At 33.8% G+C, this 12903-nt stretch overlaps 1 protein-coding gene across 2 annotated transcripts; it reads right to left on the bottom strand.

Annotated features, from left to right (window-relative positions):
* Positions 1-3464: 3464 nt before the first annotated feature.
* On the bottom strand, positions 3465-12790 carry LOC123561557 (uncharacterized). Of its 2 annotated transcripts, none has more exons than XM_045354017.2 (11): positions 12633-12790; positions 8217-8554; positions 7915-7962; positions 7314-7525; positions 6963-7052; positions 6165-6504; positions 5650-5817; positions 5272-5397; positions 4826-4943; positions 4164-4266; positions 3465-3955 (listed from the first exon to the last, which is right to left on the bottom strand). In XM_045354017.2, the coding sequence occupies exons 2-11, from the start codon at positions 8536-8538 to the stop codon at positions 3794-3796; spliced, it is 1689 nt and encodes a 562-aa protein (XP_045209952.2). In that variant the 5' UTR covers positions 8539-8554; positions 12633-12790; the 3' UTR covers positions 3465-3793. The 2 variants fall into 2 exon arrangements, with proteins under 2 accessions (XP_045209952.2, XP_045209953.2); XM_045354018.2 differs by lacking the exon at positions 12633-12790 and adding an exon at positions 10998-11143.
* Positions 12791-12903: the final 113 nt, after the last annotated feature.

The raw sequence follows: 12903 nt of genomic DNA, 5'->3' as shown, positions 1-12903 counted from the left end.
ATTAGGGTATCAATTGTTTAATCATATAATGAAGAATTATAAGATCTCATTTCACCGAAAGCACATTCATGTACGGTTTTGGAAACAGATCATTTTAGAGTCTGTTTTTGTTTGAATTTACGGCCATTTTCAACATTATTCCAGTTATATCAGTCAGCCAGTTCAACTAACCATCGTTCCTGGAAAAGACAAGTACTAGACGCCAAAGTCCGTAAGCAACTGCCTTCTTCCTCACATAAAAATCCTAGTCGGTAGCACAGCTCGAACCTGCGACCCTCCGTGAGTGAGAGGATTCAGAAATTACAAGTGCACGAATGTATCTCCTACATTACGCACCCGGACTATAAATTAATATAATGAGTATACAGAGGCACATGTGAAATACTGAATACTGTACCATTTATATAGCATTCCAGAGTATCCATGCATTATAATGCATAATGCATGGAGCTCAAAGTCAAAATTACCATTGTGTACTTTGGGATAATTTAAATGCATTCTTACCTAAAGTTTGAGTTTTAAATTTGAAAAGTACAATACTTCCATAGTGGATAAATTTACACACGTCTAGTATGCAAATGGAAGAAGCGATGCGTGCATATGTATTACCGTTGCGGCGTAAAAACGATGAAGCGTTCTGTAGAGAATTACCACAGTGTATATATGTATGTTCCATGTGCAATAACAATTTAAAATATTACTGCCGTAGTGTATAAATGTACACTATTTCTGATTACCACAGTGAAATTTTGTATTTCATGGAAAAAAGTTCAGAACTACCGTAGTGCCAGAGTGAAAGTAACTGGTGAAAAGTCTGCAAAACGCATCAGTGGCAGACCCGTGGTTTTCAGACTTCTAGAATGCCGGAGCCGCATTATGCAGACGTAGTAAAATAGCTTTAAATACCGTAGCGTAGAAATGAGTAATTAATTAAGTTTTAAAAACTGAGTTTGGTAATTACCGCGACGAGCAACCATCAAAACTAATGGGTATATTTGGAGAGTAATGATCCATTAATTGTCTAAAAAGGATTTTCTTATCAACAAATTGCGATAACAATGATTTTAGAACATTATTGCGCACGAGACGTTTGGTTTTGTTTTTAAATTTTATGGAGACCTGTAATTTGTTGCGTAATATTATTTAGTATGTCATATGAATGATTTAACTTATTAGTTTAACTGATTTTATACCGTTTTGTTAATAACATAAATGAAAGTTTACACTTCAGATCAAATTCTGCAATAAATAAAAAGCATTCAAATTCCCCCAAGATACAAAGAAAAATTAAAAAATTCCGGTAGTCCTACGCTGTACGATGTCGGTAATCTGGACCCTCGTTTTGATGGTACGTTTTAAGCGTCTGCGGTAGTCAGTCGGTGTATGATAGCGGTAATAGCGACCCCCGTTTTTATGGTACGTATTTGTCTGCAATGGTAGCCGAAAGGATATGCACCAAAGCAGTGTTTACATTAGAACTTCAAACTCGTACAATAAATAAACATTCAGAAAAAAAGTTCGTACACTTGAAATATTGAATATGATAATTTCTCGATGAATTTAGTCTGAAATAAAATAATACGCAGGAACCTGTTTAGTGTCAAATTCTGTCTTAGCTAGCTGACACATAATAATGCGTTTAAGCTGCTTTTGAAATTTACAGATTCGCATGCGACTGTGACATTCATAGACACGAAAATATGTGCTTTAGACTATTGTATTAGAGACCACAGTATTCACATTTGATGCCAACTAGGCTGAAATCGTATTTCAGCGTGTGTAGTGAATTTATGCATATTGATTTTGTTCGTTATTGTTTCACATTATGAGATGTTAGGACACCATAAAACTTCAGATGGGTGGGATCGAGTATCCATCCGCCCTCCTACAATGACCCATACATAATTTTATTATAAACCTATATAAATTCTGTAAAACAAGCAAATATGAACAGGCAGAAAAAATCCGTATTGTACCTCTTGTATTGTATGTTGCCGGACTACTTTCATTAATATGCATGACCTGACACAGTTCTATAAATAGCGCACATAAAAATTTCATTAAGTTCCATTTTATCATCGGTAAACATCAAAGATAACAAAAACAACAAACAAAAAGGTGGAGGTATATAATGAAAGTATCATTATAACAGTAGCTAGATCTAGGATTTTGTATTCGGCTCTCGTAGATTTTGCAAGTTCGATCACATTCGGCGCTTGCGCGCCCTGACAAAAATCCGCTCTAGCCGAATACAGCATCTCAGATCGAGCTATTATTATAATGACCCTATTATATTATGCGTAATTGAAAGTGTTCAGATAACTATGTTATATAGTTATGAACAAGTTGCCAAGCTTTTATTTCACAAAATATTTGTTTTTCCATTGACATTTATTCTGATGCTTATGAAGGAAATAGAAATGAGAAAATACATATAAACCGTATGCGAATACCTCAGAACTTTAATAGTCAACTGTAGACAAATTCAAGAGAGTACACAGTAGTTCCTTATTATATTCTGTCTTTTTAATGTAATATTTTCAGAAGATTAAAATCTCAAGGCATTTTCTAACAAAAATAGTTCTGGATTTTTCACAACTGTTTTAACAATGGATGAAACAGATAATAAAAATATAACCGTTATTATTAGGTTATTACAATTTCATAGTTGTATAACTTTTGTTTAACTGCTTCGTTGAAATACATATCATATGGAACATATTTCAAATAAAGATACCCAAACATATTCGTTAGAAAGGATAACATGTTAAACATTACATATATGTCTCGGCACTTGGTCAGAATCGTATTCGTTTGCGGGTGAGGGATATTAGAACCATTTTTTTTTACATTATTCGTTGAAGAAATTGCATATAGATGATGTTGTGATATTTTTCATTCTGCTTATTTTTTGTGTTCAATTATGGGATTTTTTGTGTGTTACAATTATTCAGTGTATACTTAGACAATCTCATTAGACCAAAACTTTTCAAAACGATTTGCGTTGTAAATTCTTAAAAGAAGTTGACTTACACAAATATAACTACATGTGTGTATTTGAAGCTGGGGACAAAATCCCGTTTACCACTGAATTACTGTCGCCTTTAAGCCTATAAGACGTTTTCCTTTTTCTTTCTTTTAAAGATAAAGCATATGACCTTTGTAATCTTAACACGAGGCAAATAGTATCTAATGCATTCTCAAAAAATAATCACTAGCATGTCAATCATAAGCTCAACTCCAGTAAATATCAAAGAGACTACAGGGCCAATCAAAAGTGACATTTTGGTAGTTTCTACGTTTCCAAAGAATCTTTTTTTATAGATGGTGTATTAGTAATACGTCTTTTTTCCCCAAATCCACAATTGTTACAGTTGGCCTTCAGAAAGTTATACCTTAAATGTACATATCTATCCAGTTACTTCCCTTGAAATATATACAAAATACAATAACATAAGACGAAATTGTGTGTTATAACTTTTATTGTAAACCACAAGCATAATTATGTTAAACACACAAAGACGACGTTGAAATGACACATACATGTAAATATGTTTTATGGAAAAGACGGTTTAACTAACTTTGAACTAAGTACATGAAATACAGTGATACAGAATAAGTTAAGTGGCCTACTGAAATTCCTATGAAGTTCAATGATTGCATGTTTGACACGTGCATTTTGAACATGCCCAGATATGGTTGCAATTTCGGTATTTCACTAAGAAATGATAAATAATGACCGCTATTAAAAGTCTCTCCAGAAAACAGCTTTGATCCTAAGACAAAATGAGATTTATTTCTTTGTTTGAGGTGAGTAGTAGCAATAGTAAACTTCGCTTCCACTTGCACCAGTTGCCTGGTTCCAGAATTCCATTCCTGGGTGGACAGCACCGATCTCAGAGTTGCTTGGTGTTTTGAAATCCTCATCGTCGAATCTCAGCCACTCCTCTGTAACCTACACATATAAAAGTGGCTTGAATTTAGTTATATAAAATTGCTAGAGGGATAAAAATAGAGAATTCCTAGAAACTGTTATCGGCTCATTATCTGAGGGACTGAGATACAGAGGATATGTTTGTTAATATTGCTTACAAATCAGACAGTGCTCTAAGCAATCTAGTGTACATAGTAATGTCACGTAAAATTAAAAACGAAATATATACCTGCATGTTTGAAACTTTCTGGCATATGTCTCTCTTGTATTGGAATAAGTAGAAAGGTTTGTCTGTTGGCAAAACAATTGGTTCAGTTGGAAGACCATCGGATCTGTAACAGGAAAAATAAAACATGTGAAGTAAAACCTTTCCTGATACCTATTGTTTTATTTTAACTTGAATGAAGCGAGTTCTTCTAGATAGCTAGACCATTTCACCAATTAAGTTACTTATAGTCTGGATCAATTAAAACAGACCCCAAAATAAAAGATGGGGTGAAAGAGAGTATGGAAATCTTGAGTCGACACAAAACATCTGCAAGTCCACAGGATATGAATGCATTAGATGATGTACAGAACTTCAATATAATTTGCACAAGCATTACCTTTTATGTTACTCTAACAACACAACTAGAAGCAGTGTCAGAAAAACCTTACACTTGACAGTTTCGTACAGTTTAATGCATGAAAAATAACTTTTATTTTGTCTCAGAAAATGAAGTTTTCTCACGAAATAGGCGAAGTCTAAGAATTTGCAAAATGTTCTTCGAGAGAGAGAGAGAGAGAGAGAGAGAGAGAGAGAGAAAGAAAGATAAGCAATAGATCAGTTTTTGTTGTACTGTGGCCTCCTTGATCCGGATGCAATGGTACAACCAAAACTTCTATGATTACCTGCAACAGAATCTCTGTAGAGTGTCCTCATCATAAACACCATCTGGGAGAAGTCCCTGCCAGTCATTCCTGTTCAAACTGTCTTCATCATCCCATTTAACGTAACCCTCTGCAAAGTCTGCAAGTAAATGTAGATGATGCTACCATGAGGAAAACGGATAACAAAATGAGATCGTTTTGTGACTCAATGCAAACCGATTTTTTTAGCAATACACGTTTGACCAATGTGACCAAGGTGCTTCAATACAAACTAAAATAAAAGGACATTTTAATATCTGGACATACACTTTAATAAGTTTTTCTTCATGAAACATATAATGCTGTTATTAAAATCTACGCAACCAATCACTGACTGTCGTAAATACCTTGCTTCTTCATTATACACAAGTACCATTTTGTCCTATCAATTGGATGTATGCGTGAAGCACTCTTAAGAATCAACTTACCAACTGGGCAGTCGCCATATTTAAAGATACAGTAATCTCCCTTTGGCCAATGTCTATCAAAATCTGTTGGACTTTTCTCTCCTTTTGTACAGTATTCTAGTTGATATTGACCCTTCTCAAGTTTACCTGCAATGAACATTATGTTGTCATATCAGCATTTGTAAAATACATGTAGACATTTGTACATTTTTATTTACGATCAGTTACCTTTTTGGTCAACCTATGCGTTTAGAATAAAATGTACAAGTGCAATGTAAACACAGTTAAAAGAGCAAGTGAAAGTTGTGCATGTGGCTCGTCAGGATAATCCCCTCCTCTCGTACCTTACCGCATTCCTTATTTGTGTTTAAAATAAATAAACAATGCATATCAACTAACCTGCAAAGTGGTTGTTCACAGACCATGCGTTATCCGGGGACTGAGTTTCGGTATCTTGGAGCCTCCAGCCCTCATACCATGTGAAGTCTCCAGCTGGGCAACCACCGTTCGGTTTTGCTAGGGAGTAAGTTCCTTTTGGCCAGGTTACTGGCATCGCTACTGGGGAAGCTGTAATAAATTGAGATGTATATATTCAGATCCTTTGTGATCACGAAGTCCATTCAATATATCCATGTAATAAAGTTAATAAAGTTCGTCCTAAGCCGATGCTAGATGGCGTGAGGGGCATTATCTAATACACGAAAAGTCTCGATCAAACTGAATCGTTTGTTTAGTTGTGCTCTATGCTCCCAAAGCATCTTTTGATAAATTGCCATTTTGACAAGGTCATGCGGGCAGCGGATTTTAAATGCAATTGTCGCTATTTTTTTCTGCCTACCGCCTACTGCCTTTCATTAAAAGAAACATTGCCATTTTCAAAAGTAAAAGAATAATTCAAACAATATTAAACTTACAGACGGGTGATTTGGCTCCAAGAAGTCCTGGGTATTCAGTTATTGCTTGTTCAAGATTCTTTCTTTGGTATGTTAAAGCAGCCTCCTCACTTGGTGGACAAATTCCTCTCTGTTTGTAGTCATCCATATTTTGCCATTCAGCTGGGTCCAACATGTCAGAGATAACATTCATTGTGAAGCCGATTGGTTCTGGGAATTGTTCACTTCCGAGTGTAAGTGTATCTTGTAGTGTTCCAACAACAGTTCTGTATTCTTTCCTGTATCGGAATGCGTTGATATCAACAACCAATGAAGAAGCATGATTCATAAAAGATCCACCCAAAGTGACATCTCTTGAAGACTGAAATACAAAAAGAAATACATTAACGGAAGGCATGTTGGGTTTTAAAATTGTAGAAAGCATTAGATATTAGCAGTTAACTTTAAAATAGTAGGTAAGTTTGTATGTATGATGACTTAATATTGAATTACAAGTGAAGCAACAAAAAGAAAGCGTGTACATGAATGTTTCAAAGACATTTTTGAATACATTTGTTCTAAATTCCAAATTTGCTTCCAGTTTCAAATTAAAAGACATTGTTTGTCTTTGTTATTTTTGTTATTACTTGTAACGAAAAATATGTATCAATATATTGATTTTATACGATGGGATAATTATTTAGATTATTTTGAATTCAGATTACTAGTACATTATTTAGAAGAGGGTTCAGGGTGAAACTTAATAGCTATACAAATGTACTTTTCATACCAGATAATTCTACATTATTTATTGTTTTTATAGTTAGGGTAAATATTTACATTATTCATCACGAATTCAATGAAGTCCCTTAAAGGTGCCATGTAACGTTTTGTGGTCCTGCTTCCAGTTTCAACAGCAGTGGTGACATGCTGAAATATTGAATGTAGTTTCATATAATACATCGCATTAAAAATAGATAACAAATAAAAAAATACGATATTGAAAGATAATCATAAAATCATGTGCAGTTTATTTGTCGTCACTAACGGAAAAAAAATGTTTTAACCGCTCCGTTACATGTAAGAAAGACTTTTTTCAATAACCGTAGCATATACATGCACACTGATTAGTATTTATTTATTTTTTTTATTTATTTATAAGTATTTTTCTTTAAATTATTTATCACTTACAGTTCCCCATGTGTCTAAGAATTGCTTGTAAACTTGTTGATCATAGACGATCGGGAGTGCGCAGACGGCGGCGGCAAATTCGTCGGATAGTTTGTAATGGTTGCCCTGAGCCAACCCCAGTTTGTAACGAGCCGCTCCGGAAGTACATGTATTCTGGTCATCTTGAAACACGTAGAAGTCCCGGCGAGTCTGTTGATCAACTGCTTTGAACCCTTGAAATAAAAGAACATGCATGTAGCTCAATGTACAGAAAGACAGAGAATGTTTTAATGGAATTGACAAAAGAAAGACCAATATTATCTTGCAATATTTTGAGCGAAGGTTCAATTGAATGAATGTAACTTCTGCTAATGTTATATATAATCAAAGAAATATTAATATTATGCAACAGAATGGTAAAGTGCAAAGGAAAGTATTCTATATACGAGATCTCATTATGTTGACACGAGTTTTAGCGAGATCTCGCCCTAAGTTCTAGTTCAAGTTTCAGATACACATGAATACATGTATAATTTTAAAGACACTTCAGTCTATTATAAAAGTGTAAAGATATATTACATCAGCATAAAACACTGGTAATACCAGTTTAGATTTAACTTACCAGAGCTCATTGTAAAGGCCTTGTCTAGCAGTACATCATTGTTTGTGCCTGTAGAAAAAATAATAACGTTTATTTCAAACTTTTCAAAGTGTTCTTGTGCATATCAAACAAATATAATATGAAAACTATATTGATTAAATACTAACATATCTTCATTTTTATGAGCCGTAATAAGGAGTTGATATTTTTACATAGCTGTCTGCCGTTTTTGAAAAATTATCGTTTATCTATGTTATTTGTTGTAATTAAGGTATTATGCTTGACACATTACTGAACGGGTATTTGATCTGATGAATACTTGCCTGACGACTGAATTCTTTCAAGAAGTTTGTTCTGGTACGATTTCTGATCGCTGAAGAACGAGAATTCATGAGCGTTTCTGCATTGATCATGGTGCTCGTAAACAATCTCCGCTGGGACCACGTCATAACTAGACAGGGTAAGGACCTTTCTTGTACTCATCAAGCCTGGATCGTCCCCGCCGGCTGCCCAAAAGTTACCGTCGGGATTTCCACGAAGCATGTTGTAGCCAACACCTATGTAGTGGAGGGCTTCGGGTAGAACAGCAGCATAGCTTATAGCGATGTGTAGACACACACACGCACATACACTAACTGACCGCATGCTTGTTGGTATATATCTAAATGAAAATATATTCAATATAAGTCTGAAAACAAGGAATTAACATAAGTCTACAAACAAACAATATAATATGCCAACAGCAGACTAAGTCTGCGAAGACTTGGTCAAAATGAGTCTGAAAACATTTATTCTAATACAAAAAATCCATGTGCATTTTAGTTAAATGTGGACCTACTTTATCAATGCAACACATGCTATGTAGCAGAACTATATTTTAATACATCCTAACAATACGGATCGGTCATTTACCATGCGTATGACACCCCTCGTGAAATTATTCCGCAATGGCATCACCTCTTCGTATTGCTAAAAATGGTTCTTTTGTATATTATTTCTTAATTATAACATAAGTCTGCAAACGATTAATTAATACAAGTTTACAATCAGTTAATCAATATAGGTCTGCTAAACAATTAAACTGTAAGTAATTGATTGATATAAGTCAATAAACAATCGATTAATACAAGTCTGCATACAGTTAATTAATGCTTGTCTTTAAACAATTAGTTAACATTATGTATGTATACAGTAAATTGATACTACAAGCCCGAAAAATAATTTATTAATATAAGTCTACAAGCATTTAAGATTTTTCAGGTTAGATGAAAATGTCCACGCCCTTTTATATATACGATATATGTATTGCTCTTCAGTCAGATAGGAACAAGCCGTACTTGCGTGACATGAAAGGACATGTCATTATAATAAGGGTAAGGAATCGGTGTGACATTTTGTGGGAGTCTACCATAAAATTTGATAAAAGCTCAATTTATGAATATCAAATTTCGAAATTCTTTATGCCTTTATTTAAACAAGATAACCTCTGTTCCAATCCATTATCAGGTTTTGGAAAGAGCATACAAAGATAAAGCGCTAGGTGACAGGGACATTTCGCAAAGAGGTTACGGTATAGAAGACCTGATAACCTAAAATGAAATGTTATGTCTGATCTTTAATTCACTCAATGCGACAATTGGTTTCTCAGATGTTAAGCTGGATTGCGAATAATCACATATCAAAAGAATTAAATGTAAAATACTTATGACAGAATTAAGTCCCCAAACTACATGTGCCTGAATTGCTATATCAAAAATCAAAAAGATAAATGTTTAAGCAATTAGACTCATTAAAATATTTAACCATTGCAATAACGTTACTAAATTTCTATTTAGAGTATATTCCGGAGTAAAATATGGTTTTAAAGAACGAAACTTCTTGCATTGTAATAGCGTTAACAACATACTGTTTAGAATATATTGTTGTATGAAATTAGTACTAATCTGATGAGTTTGAATCTTCCTTCAAGTCTATAGTTAATAATGTACATGATTTAGAATTATTTAGACCAAAGTTCCGAGCTGAAAATTCAAGAAAAAAATTTTCATGAGGCATTCTGTCAGAGCTAACATTTGGTTACGATAATGCTGCGGAAAAAAATCATTTTATTGGAGTTGAGAGCTTTAAACTTTTAATGGCACAGATAAGCTCGGGTCTGGATAGTATTCTTGCAAACAAGGTGAAGGTCATCTGCAAACACATCCAGAAAACTGCTTTGTAGGCATTTTAAAAAAAGCCGCATTCCCAGACGAAAACCCATCGATACGTACAATACTACTGTAGATTTATCTTTTTAGAAACCTCAACTGTCTGAATTCCGTTTCATCTACGAAGATTCATGACAACTCAAGTATTCATATTTAATTTATGAAGAACGCATTATACTAAAGATAGTTCAAGCTGTCTATTTACGTTTGAAAAAGATTAGAAGAGATTTGTTTGAGTGTCAGGAGCACTTCAATGGATACACACTTGAAAATGTAGGTCAAACCGCAGTATCTGCTGTCCTCTACAAATATGTCATTCAAAACCTGCGCAGTTGCATTAGCACTATGTCACATTTCAAATTATTTGAAGAAATAACGTAAAATAAGTTTATAATTCCAAACATTTTGTTCTAATTTTGTTTAGATACTTTGAATTTATTTTCGTACTTTGAAGACAAATTAAATATTTAATTAATACAAGAAAGACTCACTACCGACCCCTATAATAATGCTCGTTTTTACCTATTCCATTTATTTCCCTACAACTGGCAGTGCATTAGAACGTAAAATTCTACACCCTCAAAAATACAAAGGAAATCTTGACTTGCAAGTTGACTTGTTTCTTTCAAAGAAAAATAATATTAACAAGTTATATCAAAGATCATGTAAAAATAATCATTAATACTAATAATAAATAATAAAGTCTGTACATGCTTCTGCTTTGGTAACTCAATTTACTTTCTGCGCAAATTAGAAAGTTCTGGTTTAGTTCGTGAATAAAAACGTCATGACATAATTATTCAGATTCCGTTACACGTTCATCGTCGTTACGTTTGGCCAGCTTATTTCCAGCATACCTTTGTAGCTACGCTAACTACGATGTGAAAACAAACTTACATCAGTGCAGAAATGGACAAACAAAATCCTTGTAGGCTACCGTAAACTTAATATATTTTCGTTCACTTCAAGACAATATAGGCAAAACAGACAGACACAATAATGATTATTGCTTGGTTGGCTGCTTTATAAAGCCTTTTCAACCTGCAAAAATGAGCTATTTCTGTCGGCCAATGTCAGAACCTGCGGTTAATTTAGGCCACGCAAGCCGAGTCACTTAGTCTATTATCAGGTGCACTAAAGTACTAACAAAATAAGTTCAAACTACAGTAGGCACTGCGATTGTACGAAAATGTTTACTAAAGTCGAAGGGTGGTATGAAATTGTTGAAGATAGATAAGACTTGACGAGAGTGTCTTTTCATGTTGAATTTATTAAACGAGTTACATAAAACAATAAAATTCTGCCGACTATTTTATTTTATTATTTGTGTTCAGCAAGTTTAATATATTCAGTGTATGAAGACACAAAAGTAATATTCTTTAATTTGAACATTAGCAATTGAAATTATTTTATTTGTTTACCTACCACAAACCAAGTCAAATCGACTAGCGTCCACTATTCTTGAAACAATGTCAACCTCCAAATGTTACTACACTATGTAATACCGAAATTATGAAAAGGCTTTATTACATTCCCATCCAGGACGACAAATATGTTGAAAAAAAAATCTCATTTTACGTCTAAGCTTATGCAACAAAGATTGTACAAAGTGGAACTACATGGACATGTTATGTTATTAAACTCGTACAAGTATCGGAACTACATGGACATGTTATGTTATTAAACGCGCACATGTATCGGAACTACATGGACAAGTTTTGTTATTAAACTCGTACAAGTATCGGAACTACATGGACATGTTATGTTACTAAACTCGTACAAGTATCGAGTAAGAGATTCTTCCATTTAAACTTATTTAGCGAACAAATATATTTGCACAGGTTTGAACATTTAATAACAGACTTCTTTGCAAGTGATGACATTCTAAAATGTTCCTAAAACTTTACACAAAATCATTTGCAACTCAAACAAGGTTGAGTTAGGGCCTCGATGACTATGCCACAATTACGTATATATAAATTTTAGTCTAATTATCGTGATAGTGTGGTCAATTTTACTACATCAAAAGCATCGTCACAGAAAAGAAGAGTAAACAAAAGTTACGTAAAAATGTTTATATTTTCTTATAGGAGTACAGTTTTAATCAAAATCGTGAGATGTATAAAAAGTGTACTTTGGCAGAAGGTCATGTTCTTCTGTTAAGTAAGTTTTATTTACTTTAAGTGCAGTCGGCGATAAGACGCAATATTAAATGCACCAACAAAACATCTTAGTACATTCGACACAAATTGTTAGTGTTACAAATATATTAACAACTGAGTTAAAAGCAATACTGTTTAAGTGTTCTGAATTTAAATATTTATTCCTGTATAACAAATGTTAGTTAACATGCCGTTTTAAAACAGATTTAAAATACAATAGGTAATACATACGCAAAATACTATTTGCATTAGAAAAGAACTGTCTAAATCAATAAATTAAAAAGTAGTTGCAACCTATTAAAATTCTGAAGTTTTTTTCCGTATTAAAAATGTTCTTTGTATCATTAAAGCAGGCATGAAATTTACTTACCCTAGTAAGAACAGGTCCTGTAGCCGATATGCGACACTCCCGTTCTGAAAGTAAAGTGACCCGTCTGAGATACTATCTTGCTGTATTTATACCCTGTCCCAAAGTCATCATGTACCCCAAAGCGGTAACCCGTTATAAATTGATACACACTTAATTGAACGGCAGATTTTGATAGTGGGGGATATCCATCATTCCTCTGTAACAGTCCCGTTGTCCGGCGTCACACGTGGAGTGATCGCAATCATTTTTGTAACGTTTTATGATTCAGCAA

Source organism: Mercenaria mercenaria, chromosome 10, assembly GCF_021730395.1.
Source record: "Mercenaria mercenaria strain notata chromosome 10, MADL_Memer_1, whole genome shotgun sequence".
In the NCBI taxonomy this organism is placed as follows: Eukaryota; Metazoa; Mollusca; class Bivalvia; order Venerida; family Veneridae; genus Mercenaria; species Mercenaria mercenaria.
The sequence above is the reverse complement of the archived record's forward strand: the minus strand, read 5'-3'. Positions and strand labels throughout refer to the sequence as shown.